General features: G+C 47.1%; 1 protein-coding gene across 4 annotated transcripts; it reads left to right on the plus strand.

The window, feature by feature from the left end:
• Positions 1-1,705: 1,705 nt before the first annotated feature.
• Positions 1,706-18,715, plus strand: LOC125152695 (carcinoembryonic antigen-related cell adhesion molecule 1-like). 4 transcript variants are annotated; one of them, XR_007147271.1, is made up of 9 exons: positions 1,706-1,888; positions 2,742-3,101; positions 6,926-7,204; positions 7,831-8,085; positions 9,299-9,577; positions 13,879-14,005; positions 14,669-14,775; positions 15,494-15,525; positions 16,827-16,890. XR_007147271.1 is itself a non-coding variant. In XM_047834879.1 (9 exons), exons 1-9 carry the CDS (start codon positions 1,825-1,827, stop codon positions 16,944-16,946), a joined length of 1,569 nt encoding a protein of 522 aa, XP_047690835.1. In that variant the 5' UTR covers positions 1,706-1,824; the 3' UTR covers positions 16,947-18,715. The 4 variants fall into 4 exon arrangements, 2 of the variants coding, with proteins under 2 accessions (XP_047690835.1, XP_047690836.1); XM_047834879.1 differs by having other exon boundaries at positions 14,723-14,775; positions 16,827-18,715; XR_007147270.1 differs by having other exon boundaries at positions 14,669-15,525; positions 16,827-16,943.
• The last annotated feature ends 1,560 nt before the right edge of the window (positions 18,716-20,275 follow it).

Raw genomic sequence — 20,275 nt, forward strand, 5'->3', positions numbered from 1 at the left:
GAGCACATCTCTCTGGGTGGACAATTCTCCTGACTCAGGATCTGGAATCTTCTGGACCGTGCCTGTCCACTCCCTGGGCTCACCCTACCCTGAAATGGAGTCAGGCAACCCAGGACCCACAGGGACCAGGACCCAGGCTGCCCAGGGCTCAGGGCCCACGCATCCTTTGGAGCCCGGTCAGGATCCCTGACCCAGCATTGCCTCCAGGGGGCAACACAGGGACATGCAGGCAACACACAGGGAATTAAAATGTGAAGCTGGCTTTGTTTGCCTAAGGAGGTAGAGGAGCCTGATTTCGGTCTCTTTCTCCAAGAGACCCTTCTGAGTCCCTCCCATGTGGCTGTTCTGTCCTGCCCACTCCTTCTAGGGGCCGAGGAGAACCCTGATCTGTCAGGGGTCCCTGTGCAGCCCCACTCCTTGCCTGGCACCAGCCATGGGGGAGACAGGGTGACCACAGGAAAGTCCCTCAGACAGAGCACACGGGCTGCCCAGGACACTCAGGAGCACATGGTCAGCCTCTCGGCCACAGTGCAGCCAGCAGACACGTAGAGGAAGGGTCTCCTTACGATCTTCCCTCGAGGATCAGGGAACCTCCCGCCACCGGACCTCCCCCCACCTCTTCTCTTCCCGGGACACACAGGAAACCACCTGCACACCTGGAACCTGAGCTCCTGAGACACTTGGTCCCGGGTGTCGGTCCCTGGAAGCAGAGGCCGGGCTGGGGACACCCAGGGATGGAGAGTGGGTCCCTCACCAGTCATCTGGCAAGCATCCCTCACCCTGCTTGCCCTCTTCTCACCCTCAGAGCATTACTGTGACCTTGCTGCCAGGAGTCAATGCAACTTCCCCAGAGCATCTGAGAACACTGGGGGGACCCCGTGCCCCGCTGGGCTTCTCTGATACAGATGGAAAGAATCCCCTGGGTTTGGGGCCCCTGGGGCTCTGTATGCGGTGCTGACAGACTGGAGGCCAGGACTCAGCAGAGGCCAACTCGGAGTAGGGAGGAGGCTCGTCCTCTGAGAGAACCAGGTCCCCGTCAGCCTGGCTATTCAAAGTGTGCCTGGCCCAGGACAACCAGCCTCACCTGAGAGCTTGTTAGATGCGGACTCTCAGGTCCCCACCACACTGCTGAGTCAGAATGTGCATTTTACAGGCTCTGCAGACCCTCTGTGGGTGCAGGAAAGAAGGAGGTGGCCCCACTCCCACATCCTGGGGTCTCAGCCTGGCTGGCCATCTGCTGAAGCAGCATTTCTAGGGGTCACCAGGGCATTCGCGATCTTTAGAAAGTTCCACAGGTGATTCTGATGCCCGGTGGGGGTAACATCCCTGTGACGAGTGTTCCTGGGGTAGCCCCTCGGGCTCCTGCTCTGAAGAGAAAAGCCACATGGGGAGGAGAGAGGGCTGCAGGGGGCTGACTGTGCGCCCCGACCCTGAGCTGCGGGGAGCGCCCAGGACACCAATGCCACAGGCTTGGGCTTGTGCACACAAGGGCATTGTGTGCGCACACCCATATGGTGGGAAATCTCAGCTGAAGAGGGAGAGGCCTCAGCAGTTCGCAGGGAACCCAAACGTAGACGAAATGAAAGGGGAAAGAGACCAGGAGGGCAGGAGTGAGGGGAAGGGAGGGGAGGGGAGGGGGAGGGACCGGGCAGAGACCCCGCCCCTGCCCACGTGACCCGGCCAAGCGCTCCTGCCCCCAGAGGCTGCTCAGCACAGAGGGAGGAAGGACCACAGAGCCAACTTGTCGTGACAGCGGTGCTCCTGAGCATTTCTGGAGCCGAAGCTCTCCTCACAGAGGGAAGGACAGAGCAGGCAGCAGGCGGCATGGAGCCCCCCTCGGCCCTTCCCCGAGGAGGGCGTGTTCCCTGGCAGGAGCTCCTGCTGGCAGGTGAGAGGGACGATCCCCTGGGTTAAGGGTGAAGGGAAGAGAGAGACTGGCTGCAGTCTCCCAGGGGAGGATGGGGCGCCCAGAGGGGACATGGGAACAGGGCAGGGCAGGGCAGGGCAGGGCAGGACAGGGGGTTCCCGGCTCAGCAACAGGAAAATCTCATGATCTGGAAGAGGCGAGCGAGTGACGACGTGTTGTGTCCCAAGTTACTCATCACTGAGGACTGAATTTTGGAAACGATGTGAGCAACCAGGGACCCTAAACGCTGCCCCTCCCACCAACCTGAGATATTGACAGATCAATGCTGGGCCCTGGGAACACTCATTCATTCATCCACAGGTATTTGCAGCCGGCCCCACCACTGGGGCACAACACAGATCAGAGTCCCTGCCCTCCCTGAGCACACTTCTCTGGGGAGGAAGACAGACGAGCAAAGACACAGAATGGGAGGTCGGGCATTGACAGGCCACGAAGGGAACAGAGCAGGGAAAGGTCAGAATGTGAAGACAGAGGGTCTTTAGAGGAGGCGGTGTGGGCAGGCCTCTCCCAAGGACCCCCTGAGTGTGAGCAGGTACCTGAGGGCAGTGAGGGAGTGAGCCCACGGACATCTGAGGGAGAGTACTGGAAACAGAGGAAATCACAAGTTCAGAAGCACTGAAGTCATGGCGGTCGTGCCGCTGACCTTGACCAGTAGGACACACACACACACACACACACACACACACACACACACACACGCTCACCCCTGGGCCCAATGCTGAGCGATTAGGACCTGCTCAGTCTCCAGGGCCACATCTTTCCGTCCCAATACATAGGCCAAATATTGATCCAGGTCTTCTGTCTTCCCTCCTAGTCTCACTCCTAACCTTCTGGAACCCTCCCACCACTGCCCAAGTCACTGTTGAATCGGTGCCGCCCAATGCTGCCGAAGGGAAGGACGTTCTTCTGCGTGTCCACAATCTGCCTGCCAATCTTATAGGCTTTGGCTGGTTCAAAGGGACAACTATAGATCCCCGTAGGGAAATTGTATCATATGCAGCAGACTCACAAGAAATTACCCCAGGATTTGCACACAGCAGCAGAGAGACATTATATCACAACGGATCCCTGCTGTTCCAGAACATCAGCCTGGAGGACACGGGATACTACACCCTACAAATCATAAAGAGGAATGTTCAAGTTGAAAGAGTAACTGGACAGCTCCGTGTATATCGTGAGTAATTCGTCTGTCACCTCTGATGTCGGGTGGAGTGAATTCTACTTCGTACACACAGGATTGACAGGCCTGGACTGTGCCTCCCTTCCCTTCTGCACTGTGTCCCATGTGGGGTTTGAGCATTTAGTGCAGGACATACACAGTGGACACAAACTTCATAAGATCGGAATTCCTTCCTGGATTCCACCCCTAGCAGACATTCACTGCAAAAAGAAGGACCAGTCTGATGGGAGTAACTCAGCAGAGCCAGACTGATTCAGTCCAACCCCTTGGGCTCCTCCCTGTGATCATGCCTCTGAGAAAGACCCTGCAGGGCTCAGTCCAGGCCAGGCCTGAGGGGCCTCCTGGGTTCCTCATAGAGAAGCTCAGCTCAGAAAGCCCCTGCCCAGACCCCTGTCTCAGGGCTCCTGATTGCAATGATCATGGGGAGTCCGTGCCAAGGTTGGGTTTTGGCTTCCTGGCAGGGCTGACTGGGAGCAATGATTTCCTGCTGCCTGAGTCCTGAGATTCCTGAGCTCCAGGGCTCAGTCCCAAGAGCCACATCTGGGGAGGGGTAGAGCCTGGTCTTTCACCTGAGAGTTGGGGTGGAGAGCAGAGGTAGGCAAGGTCCCTAGGCCATTGTCTGACTGCCCTGGAGCTGTAGGAGACTCCAGAGGAAGGTCAGCACCCCCAGGGAGGAACAGAGGAGAGAAGATGCTCCTGGGTGCTCCTCCCGCACCAGGGATCAGGCCCAGGAGCTGTCTCTCATGAAGGCAAATAATAATAAATGTTTATTTGGGAAGCTCCTCTATACCAAGCCTTAGGCCAGGTAAGTGTGAAATATTTAAGGTTAATTACAGACAACATGGCAAGCCTGAGACCATTTACTTGACTTTATTGAGGGGAAACTGAGGCATGGGGTGATGCAGACATTGAATCAGAGTCACACAGACCATGAGCGGCAGGCAGATCACAATCCTATGAGGTTTGTCTGTAGCCACAGCCTGGACTTATCCACCCAGGGGGCCTTATTAGGCATCTGTGGACCCTGAGACCAGCTATTGGATCAGACCTTTCTTAGGGATCCACAGCTCAAAGTAGATTTTCTGGTCTGGGAAGTGAGAGCAAATGAGGAGTTAATCTGTTTTTACTCAAGAACTAAATTACCTTCATCAACAATCAGAGTCAGTGCTGGGAATGCCCAGGCCAATCCACAGCTCCCTACTTTGGACTTGGAATCACTTATTTGTTTCCTGTTATGTTGATGTCACTCCCATTGGAGTGTGAGGGAAAGGACTCTGCCTTCTCCTCCTACTGTATACCCCTAATTGGTACAGGCCCAAGAACTCCATTGCTGTTTCAGGAAGGAAGGAAGGAAGGAAGGAAGGGAGGGAGGGAGGGAGGGAAGAAGGAATGATTATTAGTCTCTTCAGAGTCTAGAGCCTGGATGCAGAGTCCTAGGAGGTTCTGGACAGGTTCTATTCCCTGTCCCTCTAGGGGCTGAGACCCATGTTCTATCCCTCTGACCACCAGCCCCCCGGGGCCACTCCCAGAGAAGAGTCTTTGGTGTTGCTCAGCCATGAGAGTGTTTGCAGGGATATGCTGGTCATGCCCCTGGGTCAGCTGTGGACTCTCAGTGCCTGGAGTCTTTGAAGTCACTTGTAACCCCCACTGCTCACAGCCTTGGATATTTCTGGTTCTCTGTTCCTTCTATGTCCCTCATCTTCTTCCTCTTCCTCCTTTCAGCTGGGACTCCCCCTGATCTGCATAACTTTCTTTACTCTTAAGCCTTCCCTGGATTCTTCTGCTAACATCTGTGGCCAGGCCCACCCTCCCAGGCAACAGTAAAGGATGCAGAAATCAGTCAGAACAGCAGCCTGATCACCAGGAGAAACGAGCTTTCACCGTTCCCTCATCCAGGTCTCTTTCTCTCCATGATGCCAACAAGTGGAACACACCACATGTCAGGGACGTGTGACCCCTTGATCTACTTTCTTCTACATGACTCAACCAGGAAGTCAAAGACAGAAGGGCAGGTCTGCAGTCCCCAGCTCATGGGCTCATTTCACACTTTTTACTCCTGACTCACATCTTCATCCTGGTGAGGCTCCCATTCCTCCCAGTGCTTCTTCCCAGGTGGGGCTGGCCAGACCCTGTGCCATCTGACTAGTTTACTGCCTATTTCACATGCACCTGGGTGCTCACGTGACACTTTTACCGTAGGGTGGGACCCTCTCACACAGTGAGACCTACCAGTCACTGTCCTTTCACTTGGATGCTGCCCAATTTGGATAAATTTGATCAAACTTATGTTTCCTGAGATCAAAAGAAAGCCACATGCAAGTATGGGTTTCTTTCCATTTTGCCTGACTGTCCATAGAAATTGGTGGCAAGGACCTCTTTCCTAAATTTACTAACATAACACATATCATTTCTACTAATTTCGTATCATCCCTCCCTTTATATAAGAGAGACACCGCAGACTGTCTCCCAATCAATTCTGTTTCTTACCAGGACTCACATGCCTTTCTCTACCCAGGGAGTCACTGATTTTGAACCCGCTAGAACATCTTCCTTTGATCATGATGCGACCCTGACTGACTGCAGAACTTGGTCTACAACGTACAGTGCTCTCTAGAGAGATATTCCTAGAGAAACTGGTCTTAGATTTTTCGGGTATTAATAGTGATTTTCATATATGAAAACAATTTAACGTCTCAATTTTCCAACTCATAACTGTGTTTACAAATGGTCCATGGGGCCAAATACCCCCACCTCCACCCCACCATCTCCTACCATTCACCCCTTCTGCATTCGAAAACATCCACTTATATTTCAGGAAAGACCAATATGGTCCTCACTGCCCTCTGCAGTGGGAAAAAAAGACTTTAACGTTTATTTATTTTTGGGACAGAGAGAGACAGAGCATGAACGGGGGAGGGGCAGAGAGAGAGGGAGACACAGAATCGGAAACAGGCTCCAGGCTCCGAGCCATCAGCCCAGAGCCCGACGCGGGGCTCGAACTCACGGACCGCGAGATCGTGACCTGGCTGAAGTCGGACGCTTAACCGACTGCGCCACCCAGGCGCCCCGAAAAAAAGACTTTAAAGACTGAGGGCAGAGCACATAGTTCTCTGCCAAAGCCAGCCAGGTCCTGCCTGTCCCCCCTTACTCTTTTCTGGGTCATTTCTAGTCTTGACTCTGCTCTACCCTGTGTGGAGTCACTGTCTCATGCCAGTCACCATGGAGCACTTCAGCAGGACTGCCTAACTTTGTGGCCCTGCAGCCTTAGTACTGGGCTGACCTCCAGGCTTGCCCCTGGTGTCCCTGGGTGTTACTCTTCTCAAATACCCTGTTCCAGGCCATGCTGCCCAGTGTTCTCCAGGGTTTCAAATTCTGGGAAGGCCCATAATTACCCATCTCCAGGATAACTGTGGAAAGCACGGCCTTGTGGAAAACACACGTAGGTTGGTTGGTGTGGGTCTGTGCAGTAGAAAGGGCCTTAGCACCTGTACTTTCCAGGTGAGGCCTCTGAGGTTGGTCAGACAGTCCACTGGTTAGGGAAGAACCAGGAGAGATCTGGGGTGGTCTCTGACTCCCTATCCTGTGTCTTCCACAACCAAACCCTGAGAAAGTCTGTCCTTGCTCTCAGACAGAGAGCAGGGGCCCTATGTTCTCTGAGCCCTCACATCTTCTTGCATTTGTCTTGAGATACACAGATCTGCTTTATTCTTAAGGACTCGGGTTGGCAGACAGATGAGAGAAGGCAGCTCTGATTGAAGATGCCTTTGGAGGAATCACAGGTACCACACAGGGCAATGTTCTCTCTGTTGTCTACACAGCGGAGTTACCCAAACCCAACATCACAAGCAACAACTCGGACCCCGTGGAGAACGTGGATTCTGTAGTATTAACGTGTGAACCTCAGACTCAGAACACAAGCTACCTGTGGTCAGTAAACAGTAAGAGCCTCCCGGACAGCGCCAGGCTGGAGCTGTCCCTGGACAACAGGACTCTCACTTTACATGGTGTCACAAGGAATGACACAGGACCTTATGAGTGTGAAACCTGGAACCCAGTCAGTGCCGGTCGTAGTGACCCATTCACCCTGAATGTTCTCTGTGAGTAACTTGTATTCCTACATGGCCCAGGCTGCCAGCCCAAATCCACGCTGTCAGAGGCCAGGCCACATCTGTCCTTCTGGGGTCTGAGTACCTGACTCTCACCTAGACACCCAGGCTGGCCATGGCTTCTTATCTCAGGCAAACCTGGGAAGGCCCAGCCTAAGCCAAGACTAGGAGGGAACAGGCTGCTCCTCTCTGGGAGGGTCGATAGCCTATGAGAGGGAAACAAGTTAATATCTCAGACTCAGGCTCAGTGAACACAGGGGGCTTATGATTGGGACTATTTATTTATTTATTTTTTAATTTTTATTTATTTTGAGAGAGAGTACATGAGCATTAGTGAGGTAGGGTCAGAGGGAGAAGGAGAGAGAATCCCAAGCAGGCCCCACCCTAACAGCATGGAGCCCTGACATGGGGCTCCATCCCACAAACCATGAGATCATGACCTGAGCTGAAACCAAGAGTAGGATGCTTAACTGACTGAGCCACCCAGGTGCCCTGGTTGGGACTTTCTAAAACAGGGTTATGACCTAGCTCAGAGGGATACTGTGGACATTATACAGACCAGGATCTTCCCCTTCCCTTGGATTACATCACGTGTGGCTTTATTCTGTTTGCTCCAGATGGCCCGGATGCCCCCACCATTTCCCCCTCAGACTCCTATTACCGTCCAGGGGCAAACCTCAGCCTCTCCTGCCACTCAGCCTCTAACCCGCCTGCACAGTATTCTTGGCTTATCAATGGGAGCCCCCAGCCATCCTCACAGGAGCTCTTTATCCCCAACATCACTGTGAATGATAGTGGATCCTATACCTGCCTCGCCTATAACCCTGGCACTCGCCTCAATAAGTTCACGGTCAAGACTATCACAGTCTCTGGTAAGTGGATCCCTGGAGCATTTGCATCAAGCACTGTGGTGGAGATCTGTCTGGTTTTCAGAAAAGAGCCTAGAAGAAGTTAATTTGCATTTGCTTGCGACACAGATCTGTCTCTGAACTCTCCCATCACGTCTACAGATACTTCCTCCCCTTGCTCTCTGGTTTCTCATGGCAGATTTTGAGTCCAGCCTGGTATGTGGGAATAGGGTTCTCTCAGCCCCATGTAGTGGAGGGGGCTTACAGAGGGAGAAGGAGGGTTCTTTTTGCTACTGGCTCGTCCAGTGACTGACTCTGCTGTAATGTCATCTGTGGTGGGACAGGAGAAGGTAGGTACATGAGAAGCCTCTCTGCAGTCTGGCCAAACTGTGCCACCAATTGCTCCAGAACCTCCCTCAGGTGAGGCTGCAGGGAAATGAGACAGAGTGAGCCTTGGTGCAGACGCCTCTGGGCTGTGTCCTGGTTCTGAAGTCTACCAGCTACATAACACTGGGTGACACCAGCACGTATGATACACCAAAGGAGGACAGTGAATAATGGTGCATAATTGAAAAGTAGGTGGATGAAGTCCCTACACGGGACAGAAGGAACAGTGCAAAAGTAGATCTTTATACATACAGCTAAGAGTACCAGCCTTTTGTTAACATGTAACCATTACTCTAAACGTCTCCTCCCTGTAATATTCAACCCACAGGCCAGGAAGTAAAAATCTTATTCAGACTGAGAAATCCTTTAGGTTGGAACTTTTCCAGGTCCTAAGCTCACAAAGACTGGCTAGGCTGTTCTCATTTTCTAATTAATTATTTAACAAAAGGGAAATATCTTCCCTTTCTATGTAAAGCTCCCATACTAAAAAAGGTGCCTTATCTTTTCAGAAAACTCTAGAAAGGGTCACACAAAAGCCACTGGGTAAAAAATTCCACCTGCTGATGGGGATGCTGGACATGGGCTAAGAGGTGTGAGGTGCTGATGTCCAGGCAGACCAGACAGATGACTGAGGGCCAGAAGGGGACCTGAAGGTCAGACGGGGAGGCACGGCCCCCTCCTTATAGATCGCCACCTGAACAAAGACACTCATTCTTCTGCAGACATCAGGGCCATCCTCTGGGGCACCTTTACAGAGCCCAGTGGGGCCCTCGGAGTGGCCGAGATCTTGGAAGAAGGAGCATGGCCCCAGGCCCCCTCTCATTCTGTCACCTCCTCTGTTTCTCCACAGAGCCAGTGTCCCAGCCCTCCATCAACATCAGCAACACCACAGCCACAGAACATAAGGACTCTGTGGTCCTGACCTGCTCTACAAATAACACAGGGGTCTCCATCTGGTGGTTCTTCAATAACCAGAGTCTAAAGCTCACGGAGAGGATGAAGCTGTCCCCAGACAACAGCACCCTCACCATAGACCCTGTCAGGAGGGAAGATGCTGGGGATTATCAGTGTGAGGTCTCCAACCCAGTCAGTTCCAGCAAAAGTGACCTCGTCAAGCTGAATGTGGAATGTAAGTGACACCTTACATCCGTAAGGTGAATGTAAGTAACACCGTGTTCCATCTTCCTGGGAAGAATCCTCACCAATGATGTGCAAAATGGATAGAAGTCACAGGGGGCAGAATAGCAATCAAGAGACCATTTCAGTAAACAGAATGGCAAAGTGGTTAAAAGCTAAGTGTCTGAATCAAATATACTTAGTTTCTTATCCTGGGTCTGGCATTTACTCTTGTGACCTTGCACAAGATTCTTTCTTCCCCTCTGTTACCATTTGTGTGTGTGTGTGTGTGTGTGTGTGTGTGTGTGTGTGTGTGGCAAAATATACGTAAGGTTTACCATTTAACAATTTTAAGCATACAGTTCAGTGGCATTAGGACATTCATATTGTACAACCATTACTACTACCCATTTCCAAAACTGTTTATCTTCCCATATGAAAACTGTTCCCATTAAACAATAATGTCCCATGCCTGACCTTAACCCCAGTAACCACTATATCCTACTTTCTGTCTCTATGAATATGACTATTCTAAGTACCTTGTATAAATGTAATCATAACAATATTTGTTTTTTGTGTGTCTGGCTTTTTTCACTTAGCATAATGTCTTCAGGGTTCATCCGTTTTATAGCATATATCAGAATTTCTTTCCTTCTTTAAGGCTGAATAATATTCCCTTGTATGTATGTATCACATTTTGTCTATGATTTATCTGCCTGTGAACTTTTGCATTTTTCCACTTGTTGGCTGTTACAAATAATGCTTCTATGAACATGGGTATACAGATATCTGTTCGAATCCCTGCTTTCATTTCTTTGGCATATATACCCAGAAGTGGAGGTGCTGCATCAAATGGTAATTCCTTGTTCAATTTTTTGATGAACTGCCATTCCATTTTCTACAGTGACTGCACCATTTCACAAAGAATGCAAAGAAGTTCCAGTTTCTACACACCTTGTCAACACTTGTTTTCTGTTTTGTTTTGTTTTAAATAATAGCCATTCTAATGGGCATGAGGTGGTATCTCATTGTGGTTTTGATATGTATTTCCCTCATGATGAGTGATGTTAAGCATCTTTTCATGTGCCTGTTGTCTATCTGGGTGTCTTCTTTGGAGAAATGTCTGTTCAAGTCCTCTGACCATTTTTTAAATATTTATTTATTTTTGGGGAGAGCGCGAGTGGGGGCGGGGGGTAGAGAGGGGGACAGAGGATCTGAAGGAGGCTTTACACTGACAGGCTGACAGCAGTGAGACTGATATGGGGCTTGAGCTCATGAACCACAAGATCATGACCTGAGCTGAAGTCAGACACTCAACCAACTGAGCCACCCAGGTGCCCCATCCTCTGCCCATTTTTTGAGTAGGTTTTTTGTTGTTATTGAGTTGTAGTTCTCTATTATGGATATTAACCCCTTATGGCCTATATGATTTATAAATATCTTCTCCCACTCAGGGGGTTGTCTTTTCACTTTGTTGATAGTGTCCTTTGATGCATAAAAGGTTTTAATTTTAATTGAAGTCCAGTTCACTTATTTTTTCTTTTGTGGCCTGTGCTTTTAGTGTCATATCCAAGATGTCATTGCCAAATCCAGAGTCATGAAGCTTTCACCCTGTGTTTTCTTCTAAGAGTTTTTATAGTTCTAACTCTTACATTTAGGTCTTTGAGTTAATTTTTCATATATGATATTAAGTTGGGGTTCAATTCTTTTGCATGGACATCTAGTTTTCCCAACACCCATTTGCTGAAAAGACTGTCTTTTCTCCATTGAATGGTCTTGGCACTCCTGTCAAAAATCCTGTGACCATGTATATAAGGGTTTATCTCTAAAATTTCTGTTCTGTATTATTGGTCTATTTGTTTGTCTTTATGCTAGTACCACACTGTTTTTATTACTGTAGCTTTGTAAGCTTTGTGGTAACTTGAAAATTGGGAAATATGAGTCCTCCAGCTTTGTTCTTTCTCAAGATTGTTTTGGATATTTGGGGTCCTTTGAAATTCCGTATGAATTTTAGGATAGATTTTATGCAAAAAAAATGTCACTGGGATTTTTTTTATCAGGATTGCATTGAATCTGTAGTCACTTTGAGTAGTACTGTCATCTTAATAATATTAAGTCTTCCAATCCATGAACATGAAATGTCTTTCCATTTATTTATGTCTCTAATTTCTTTCAGCAATGTTTTGTAGTTTTTCAGTGTATGAGTCTCTCACCTCCTTGGTTAAATTAATTCCTAGTATTTTATTCTTTTCGATGCTGTGGTAAATAGAATTATCTTAATATCCTTTTTGGATTATTCATTGTTAGTATATAGGAATACAACTGATTTTTGTGTGTTGATTTAGTATCTTGCAACTTTGCTGTATTTATTAGTTATAACAGCTTTTTTTGTAGAATCTTTAGTGTTTTCTACGTTCATGTCCTCTGTGAACAAAGATCATTTTATTTCTTTCCAATTTGGACACTTTTTTTTTTTTTTTTTTTTGCCTAACTATTGCTCTGGCTAGGACTTTCAATGCTATTTTGGATAAAAGTGACAAAAGCAGGCATCCCTGTCTTGTTCCTAATCTTAGAGGAAAAACATCTTACTCAATGTCTTTCACCATTGAGGAAGATGTTGGCTGTGGGTTTTTCATATGTGGCCGTTACCATATTGAGAAAGTTTCCTTCTATTCCTAGTTTGAGGGTTTTTATCATGAAAAGATGTCAACATCTTTGGCTGAATGCTTTTACTAATTCAATCTCCTTACTAGTTATAGATCTATTCAGATCTTCTATTTCTTCATGATTCTATCTTGGTCAATTTTGTGTTTCCAGGAATTTGTCCATTTCATCCAGGTTATCTAATTTGTTGGCATACAATTATTCATAGTACCTATAATATTTATTATTTTATAATACTTATTATTTCTATAAAATTGACAGTAATTTCCCGCACTTTCTTTTCTCCCCCCAACTTTCAATTCTGATTTTAGTAATTTAAATCTTCTTTTTCTTTTAAAGTCAATCTAGTTAAAGGCTTGTCAATTTTGTTAATCTTTTTTGAAGAAACAATTTTTGGTTTCATAGATTCTCTCTATTGTTTTTCTACTCACTATTTTATTTTCCTCATTCTAATCCTTATTATTCCCTTCCTTCTGCTAGCTTTGGGTTTAGTTTGTTTTTCTTTTTCCAGTTTCTTACACTGTACAGTTAGGTTACTGATTTGAGGTCTTCTTTTTTTAATGTAAGTATTTGCAATTACAAATTTCTTGCACAAGATTCTTAATTTCTCTGAGCCTAATATTCCTCAACTGAAAGTGGTAATAAGAGTACTTGCTTCATGGTATTGTTTTAAAGATTTAATGTAACAATTAAACCCTTAGCAAAAATGCTATGCCCAGAGGAAATGTTCCATAAGTGTTAGCTGCCATTATTACTACTATTATCATTAGCTTCTACAAAGTCAGGTAGTCCTAAAGTCAAATCCCAGATCCATTTTTTACTGGCCATATGACTTTGGATAAATTATTCACTACTCTCAGCCTCAATGTTTTTAATCTGCAAAATGGAAATAGTGTCTATCTGAAAGGGTTATTATATGAATCAAATGAGTCAATAGTAAAGTACTTACCACAGAGCCTAGCACATAGTAAGTACCCCATAACAGTAGCTAACATTTATATACAGGCTTGAGTTCACTGGTAAGGACAACAGAAATAAAAAAGAAGAAACAGATGTGAACAGTACTATATATGGGTATGGAAAGCATTATGCAAAAAAGCCATTGGGACATAGTTACTGACTGAACATGGAAAAGGAAAAAAAGGAGTTGAGTGCAAAGTTTCAAGCCTGTTATGTTAGTTTTTATCCCCTGAGATGCAGCTAAAGTGGGATTACTTATTTATTTATATTTATTGAGAAAAATATTTACTTATTTATTGGGGAAACATGCCTGTGAGGGAAAAGTAAACAGGAGTGGGTGGAGTCTGGTGCCACACCTGAACACAGAAAAATGTGCGACCGTGAAAAGATGGGAAGTTATACAAAAATAGCAATCAACCTTTCTCACGTTTCCAAGGCCTTCACAATATCTGAGTGCAGAAAGGCCAGGATGGAATTGAGGCAAGCCTCATCACCAGCCTAGAATACAGTGAGAGAAAAAAAAAATGACGGATGAAGTCAGCTAATCACCTCACAGCAAACTTCCCACAGAAAATGTATTCCTTGAAGGAACGAGTGGAGACCACTACATGTTAAGAGTTGTCCCCTGGGGGACCCCCACTGCCAAATAATGTCACCCTCATTCATTCTTCTCTCTTCTTTCCCTGACAGATGATTTCACACAACAAAGTTCTGGCCTCTCCGCTGGGGCTATTGCCGGCATCGTGATCGGAGTCCTGGCCGGGGTTGCTCTCATAGCAGCCCTGCTGTACTTTCTATGTAACAGAAAGTCTGGCGGGTATGATGGCCCTTCCCCATTGTTCTGTTTTCTCCAAGGCTAACTGCCATGCTTGGGAGAGGGAAGGAGACTTCACCTCTGTCTCTGGGCCTGGATCTACTCCTCCTCCTTTCTAAACCCCTGCTTCTGGGCACTAATTCCTGTGGATCTCTTCTCCATGCTTCCTGCACCCCACTCTCTCTCGGACATGGTAATTCCCATCCCCATCTTGTTTAGAGGGGGCAGATCCCATTATACTTCTGTCTCCCAGTCAGGGAAGCCAAGGCCCAAGAAGGAAACAAATGAGAAAATGAAAGGAGGAACAGGAGAACGGGAGTCACATGCTCTGTTGACAGTAGTAGGAGGGAGGGATAGGACAGGAGGACAAGCTAAGAAGAGGTACAAACAGCCAAAGGCCTCTTTGGGCAATAAGTGAAATGAGACAGAAAACAGCATCTACCTACAAAAGAAGAAAGGTGTCAGCGTACAGGTAGGCTCATATGCAGTTGATAAAGAATGGACCCAAATGTGGACATCCAGCAAACAGGACAGGAGTAAAGCCTAGAGGGGACCGTGGGTACACAAGAAAGAGGCCCTAAGAGGGAAGGCAGTATAATCCAGGTATAAAAGAACACTGAGGAGCCCCAAGGAATTACCTGCTGATGATGTCCTTCCTAATTCAAGGAGCAAAGATCCTATGCTTGGGAATAGCAGTCACACTGTCTGATATTTATTTAGGACAAGTGACCTGCGTGATCTCACAGAGCACAAACCCTCAGCCTCCAACCACAGTAAGTAAAGCCACTCACCCAGTGAGACCTGACACGTTCCACCACGTGCCCCGCCCCATCAGTGAATCCTGGATTCCCGAACTACTCAGTACCTTCTGAATTTTTAGAAGGGATTTCCATTTCCCAACCTTAGGTTGGCATAGGTCCTCATACCCTTCTAGCCACAAAAGATTCCCCTGAGACACAGCCCTGGGAGAGACGCTCACTTCACCCGGGCCAGGCAGGCCTGCATAAGATGCACATGTTTCCAGGAGCCATTTCCTCACCCATAGTCCTCCCCCTCCTGCTTCTATGATGGATGTGGGCATTCTCCTTTGGTGAGACTCTCCCTGTCTTGTGGTGCTCTGGGTACTGTGGGCCTCGACGTCCCTCCTTGCCACTGAAGCTTGTTGCTGAGAAATACATCTGGGCAAAAAATCAAGGCCTTGTGAACTGGAAGAAATTTTCAGAAGTGAACTAAGGCCTTCTGGGCTCTACTCTTGCCCCCCCTCTGGTACTAATGCCCTGGGTGTGGACCACAGACACTGAGGAAGTGAATTCCTCAAGCCATCATAGGCTACCTCCTTGCCCTACCCTGCTCCCACCTGCCAGCTCCTTCAGCTAGAAATCATGAGAGCTTAGGAACCCCACACACATCTCCACCTTCCAACCCCTGTTCCAAGGCCATAAATCAGCTTTGCATTTTCATGGATTGATAACTCTTCCTTTGCTTCCCCAGGTCAGGACCACTCTGACAATGTGCATAACAAGGTAAGCACAGCCAGTTTCACTGGCTCGTTTTCTCATGGAAATATCTCTGTGTAGAATAGGTTATTTTTTGTAATGTTCATTTATTTTTAAGAGAGAGAGAGACAGAGTGTGTGTGCACGTGCGTGCACTTGCCTGCACAAGTAAGGAAGGAGCAAAGACAGAGGCAGAGAGAGAAAATCCTAAACAGGCTCCTCGCTGTCAGCATAGAGCCTGACGAACCCGTGACGTGAGATCATGACCTGACTCAAAATCAAGAGTCGGACACTTAAATGAATGAGCTACCCAGGTGCCCCTAGAATGGGTTATTCTTGAAAACACAAATGTGAGATCAAGTTTGGGTCAAAATTCCTCAAAACGGTAACAAACAAAGGAGTACTGGTTAATTATTCCCTTGAGTCTACCTCATTGCCAGAACGTGGACTTTGGAATTAACCTCATCCTCTGTTTAAATCCTGGCTCTGACTCTCAGTAACTCTGTGACCTTGGACAAGTAACTTAAGCTCTTTGAGCCTTGGCTTTGTCATCTGTAAAATGGGCATGCTGCCTACTTCAAAGAGAAGTTGAAGGAATTAAATGAGATGGCAAATGGAAAGCACCCAGCACAATGCCCAGCATAAGTCACTAAGCCGTTCTCCCTCCTCTACCTCCACTGACCCTGCTCTTACCAACAAAGTACAGTGTCCATTCTGGTGGGTCTGAGGTCTTGGTTCTTTACTTTATAATAATTTTACCACATTTTTCTCATCTTAACCCTTCAGTAGAATATACACATATATCAAAAGGTGCTTAAAATCATAAATGCATTTTAACCATGTGTAAATTTTCATGAGTTGAACACAAGCAGCACCCAGATCAAGAAACAAACCATCCCTACCCCCCCAAACACCCTCCAGCTCTGGACTTCTTCCAGAAAGTAACCACTATCCTCACTTCCAGTGCACTGGATTACTTTTGTCTGTTTATGCTCTTACATAATGAACAACACAGTATATCCTTGTATGTGTCTAGCTTCTTTCATTCAAAATTGTTTTGTGAGATTCATCCATATCCTTTTATGCATTTGTAGCTTGTCCATTCTCTTTGCTGTATCATCGCATCTCACTATGAATATTATAATCTACCTCTTCTAATGATCACTCCACAGGATGTTAGCAAGCAGAGTAGTAATGGGTAATAAAAGCCCTTCTCCAAAACTAAAGGTTTCAAAGTGGTGATAGCACGTGGTGCTCAATCACACGACACAAGGTGAGAGCCTGACCTATGACACTGGTTGAACTGACCACACTGTTCATGCCTTTCAGACTGATGAAGTTGCATATTCTTCCCTGAACTTCAATGTCCAGGCACCAAAGAAATCAGCGTCAGCCTCCCCACCCCTAACAGCCACAGAAACAGTGTATTCAGAAGTCCAAAAGAAGTAATACCTTCTGTCCTGCTCTCTGCGCTGCTGACTCCTTCCCAAGCTCCTCATCCCCATCACTAGGAGACCCTTTTCCCCTCAGGGAAAAGGGGACGAAGCCTCTTTCCCCATTTCACTCCCTAACTGAGGCACCTGCAGGCTGCCTGGTTATAGCCCCTCCCTTCAGTGTCAATAGACGAAAAGGTACATCCGGGATTCCTAGGAAACCCAGCCTTCCTAGTCATTGAAATTTGGCAAAGCAGATCTTGGGCGGTTGCCAGAACTTTTGCCCCTCCCAAGTTTTCCTGACCTAAACTTGTTTTAAACTTACTTATTCAGGGCACAGTCATTCCTTCCCACCCCAGTCCTGTCCTATTGGAGTCTAACTTGAATTTGCCGTAACCTTGTGAATTATTTCCTGATCCACTGAAATGCATGTGCCAGAAAAGAAGAGAGGAAAGAAGTAAAAGTAAAAGCTTCTATCTCCCCAAAGCCCAGTGTGAACCCACCATACACGGGCAAACGAATATATAACCAATGCTGAACTGGCAAATTCTCCACCTTTGTCTACTATCAGAGTTGTCTACCAGGGCCTAAACACCTTGCTGCTTGACTAGAATGCCACCAAAGCCATTTGGCAAGCCTGTTTTCAGAGAACCCACTGGAAGCAATTAGGGAAATTATTTGCCAAGGTCCACAGGCGATTCCTAATGAAAATGCCCCACAAATGCAATATGTTTCACAACTTTATTGGGTTTATTCAAGGAAATATTCACAGAAGGAGGGCTTATAGCTTCAGAGAACATTCGCCTCTTAACAGACAATCAGCTGGGAATTTGGGAGAGGAGTCAGAGGAGCCACCCTTCAGAGATTATTTAAATAATTGTTAAAGAATGCCTGATTTGGCATATTGGTTTTTTTTTCCCTTTTCTCTGAGACATTCTGTCATTTTAGTTTTTGCATCTGCTAGTTTATGTGAAAGGGGCTATTTTTACTTAGCTTATCTATATAAGCCAATCTGCCTGCCTTAGGGGAAAGAAACCGCCAAACCCACAAGTCCCCTTGGCCAGGAGTTGCTCAAGGCATTTATGTCTGGGGCTCTTTTGTGGCTAGATGGGTCTAACTCAGTTTCCCACCATCTCAGGCCAGTCTTCAACCACCATTCCATTCCACGGGGGTCTCTGCTGTGCGTGGTGTCTGTCCCACTCACTTTCTCAGGAGACCCGGCCTCTGCTAAGGTGCGTTTGGTCCTTGACAAGTGGGGATGCCCTGAAGGGAACACACTCAAGCCCCTGCTGGCATTGTTTACACCCTGGAAAGCTGCACTTGTGCTGATGCTCCTGGGAACCCGGGCTGTGAGAGGTTAGGACAGGGGAGGGTGGTAACTGGGCCAGAGGCTTCTTGAACAGCCTCTGAAATGTTTTCTCCCATGGGGTCAAGTCCCAGTGTGCAGAACAGAAAAGAAGAGCCGGAGGAGAGTCAATGCACTTCCCATCCAGCCTCCCTCTAAGCAGACGGGAGTCTCTTTGGGGCTGTTGAGAAAAGGCTTTTATTCTGTATTGATTACTTGATGTCATGCTGTGTCTAAGATGCCCCTCAAAGAGGGCTAGTTGGGAATTCTCTGTACTCAGGTACCTCTTTCAAGGGTTTTCTAACCCTCACACAGTCTATTTATACTTCCCCTCATCTATGCTACTCTGTGTTATTTAATTTTGCCTGGCTAGGGCCACTTCTGAATTATTTGTGAAACTTGCTCTATATTTATAATAAAAATTATCAATTAGACAAAAACATGCTGCCGTTGATACTTCTTGAAATAATATCTTCTTTACAGGAGGAAGAAAGACAAATTGCTGAGTCAGAGCAAGCCCAAGTCTATAGATATTTGATCTAGTGATCAGAAAATTAGCTCACGTCATTTGCATGCCTGCTAACAAAGTGAGTCTATCTAGAAACAACAAGCCATAGCTTCAACCTTCCCAGAAGAAACTGCCTATTTTCTTCTGGGTAAGAAGATGATTTCATGAGTCAAAGATCTCCCAGCCTCTTTATTAGGGACAAGTAACACTTCCTGCACGGGTGTCTCCGGTGAATCAGAAGCAGCTGAATACAGCTTTTACTCACAGAGTCTCCACAGGCCCAGGCACACAGGCACCTCCAGAGTCCCTACTTCCTTCTTTCTGCCCCCTTGGGAGGTCAGAACTCTCCTAACCTGAATACCCTTCATTTACTAATCCCACTAAGTGTTAGCCTATTATCTCATTTCCTTCACTTCCAAGCCATGGAAACATGTGCTGCACTCCCCTTTCCTCATCATCTGGTTTCTCCTGGCCCCTCTGCACCCAAGACCTCTAGAGGCAGCATGAAGTCAGTGTCCATCCTTGGACAACTTTTCACTGTCCTCACATTGTTCACTTCTACAATGTCTAAGACCCACTTTTCTACAACACCTAAGGCATCACAGACAACTTTTCCTTCTTGGGCATTCTCTTCCTCCCACCCCCCACCCGTGCGTTGCACCCCACACCAGATCTAGTAGTGGGACGCCAACTGTCCACCTCCACACCACCCTCTTCCACAGCCTCGAGGACCTCTCCAGAGATGGCTCCTGCATCTGTCTCTCTAGCCCCTACTAGGGAGGGCTGTTTCCCAGATCTCATGACACTAACATCCAAACTCCTTATGAAATTCCCCCTCATTTAAACCGGGTCTCCCCCTGCCAACCCCACAGCTCACTCACCTCTCTCTGTGCCACCCCTATTTCCTCAGACCTTGCTCTTTTATTTCCCAGATTCGATACATCATCAAAGCCTGATGATTCTTTAACACCTCTCCATACCTTGTTCGCTCCATTCCCATGACCCTGAACAACCCAGACCATGTGAGCTCTGTTCATGCTCTTGAGGAGCTCCTTCAGGATCCCTGTTCTGAAGAAATAGCAAAAAAGTCAAACATGGTCCGTCCAAACTCAAAGTGAGATACCAAGAGACTAAGAACAAAAAACAGACAAGAAAGTCTGGCCCATTTCCTTCTAGCCTGTAGATGTCTGAGTCACAGATACTCTGATTGTCCTCACACCTTTAGTAACATTCACAAGCACTGATAGCAGCAAGCATCTGAGTCAGTCCCTAACTAAGGGGACCAGAAACCAAAAGCCACCCCAAGAAACCAACCAACTATGGCAGTAAGGTTACACGAATTCTACTTATGTGCATAGATTTCTTTTTTTTTTTTTAATGCAAACTGTTCTTTTTTTTTTTTTTTCAGACAAACTAGATTTTTTTTTTATGAAATATATTGACAAATTGGTTTCCATACAACACCCAGTGCTCATCCCAAAAGGTGCCCTCC

The sequence above is a fragment of the Prionailurus viverrinus genome, chromosome E2 (assembly GCF_022837055.1).
Source record: "Prionailurus viverrinus isolate Anna chromosome E2, UM_Priviv_1.0, whole genome shotgun sequence".
Taxonomy (NCBI): domain Eukaryota; kingdom Metazoa; phylum Chordata; class Mammalia; order Carnivora; family Felidae; genus Prionailurus; species Prionailurus viverrinus.

Bases quoted from the DNA above. Each gene is read 5' to 3' on its own strand.
- LOC125152695 (XM_047834879.1), top strand. From the start codon at position 1,825: ATGGAGCCCCCCTCGGCCCTTCCCCGAGGAGGGCGTGTTCCCTGGCAG. The intron at 3,102-6,925 runs GTGAGTAATTCG...TTGTCTACACAG, and splicing joins TGGACAGCTCCGTGTATATC to CGGAGTTACCCAAACCCAAC. The intron at 8,086-9,298 runs GTAAGTGGATCC...GTTTCTCCACAG, and splicing joins CAAGACTATCACAGTCTCTG to AGCCAGTGTCCCAGCCCTCC.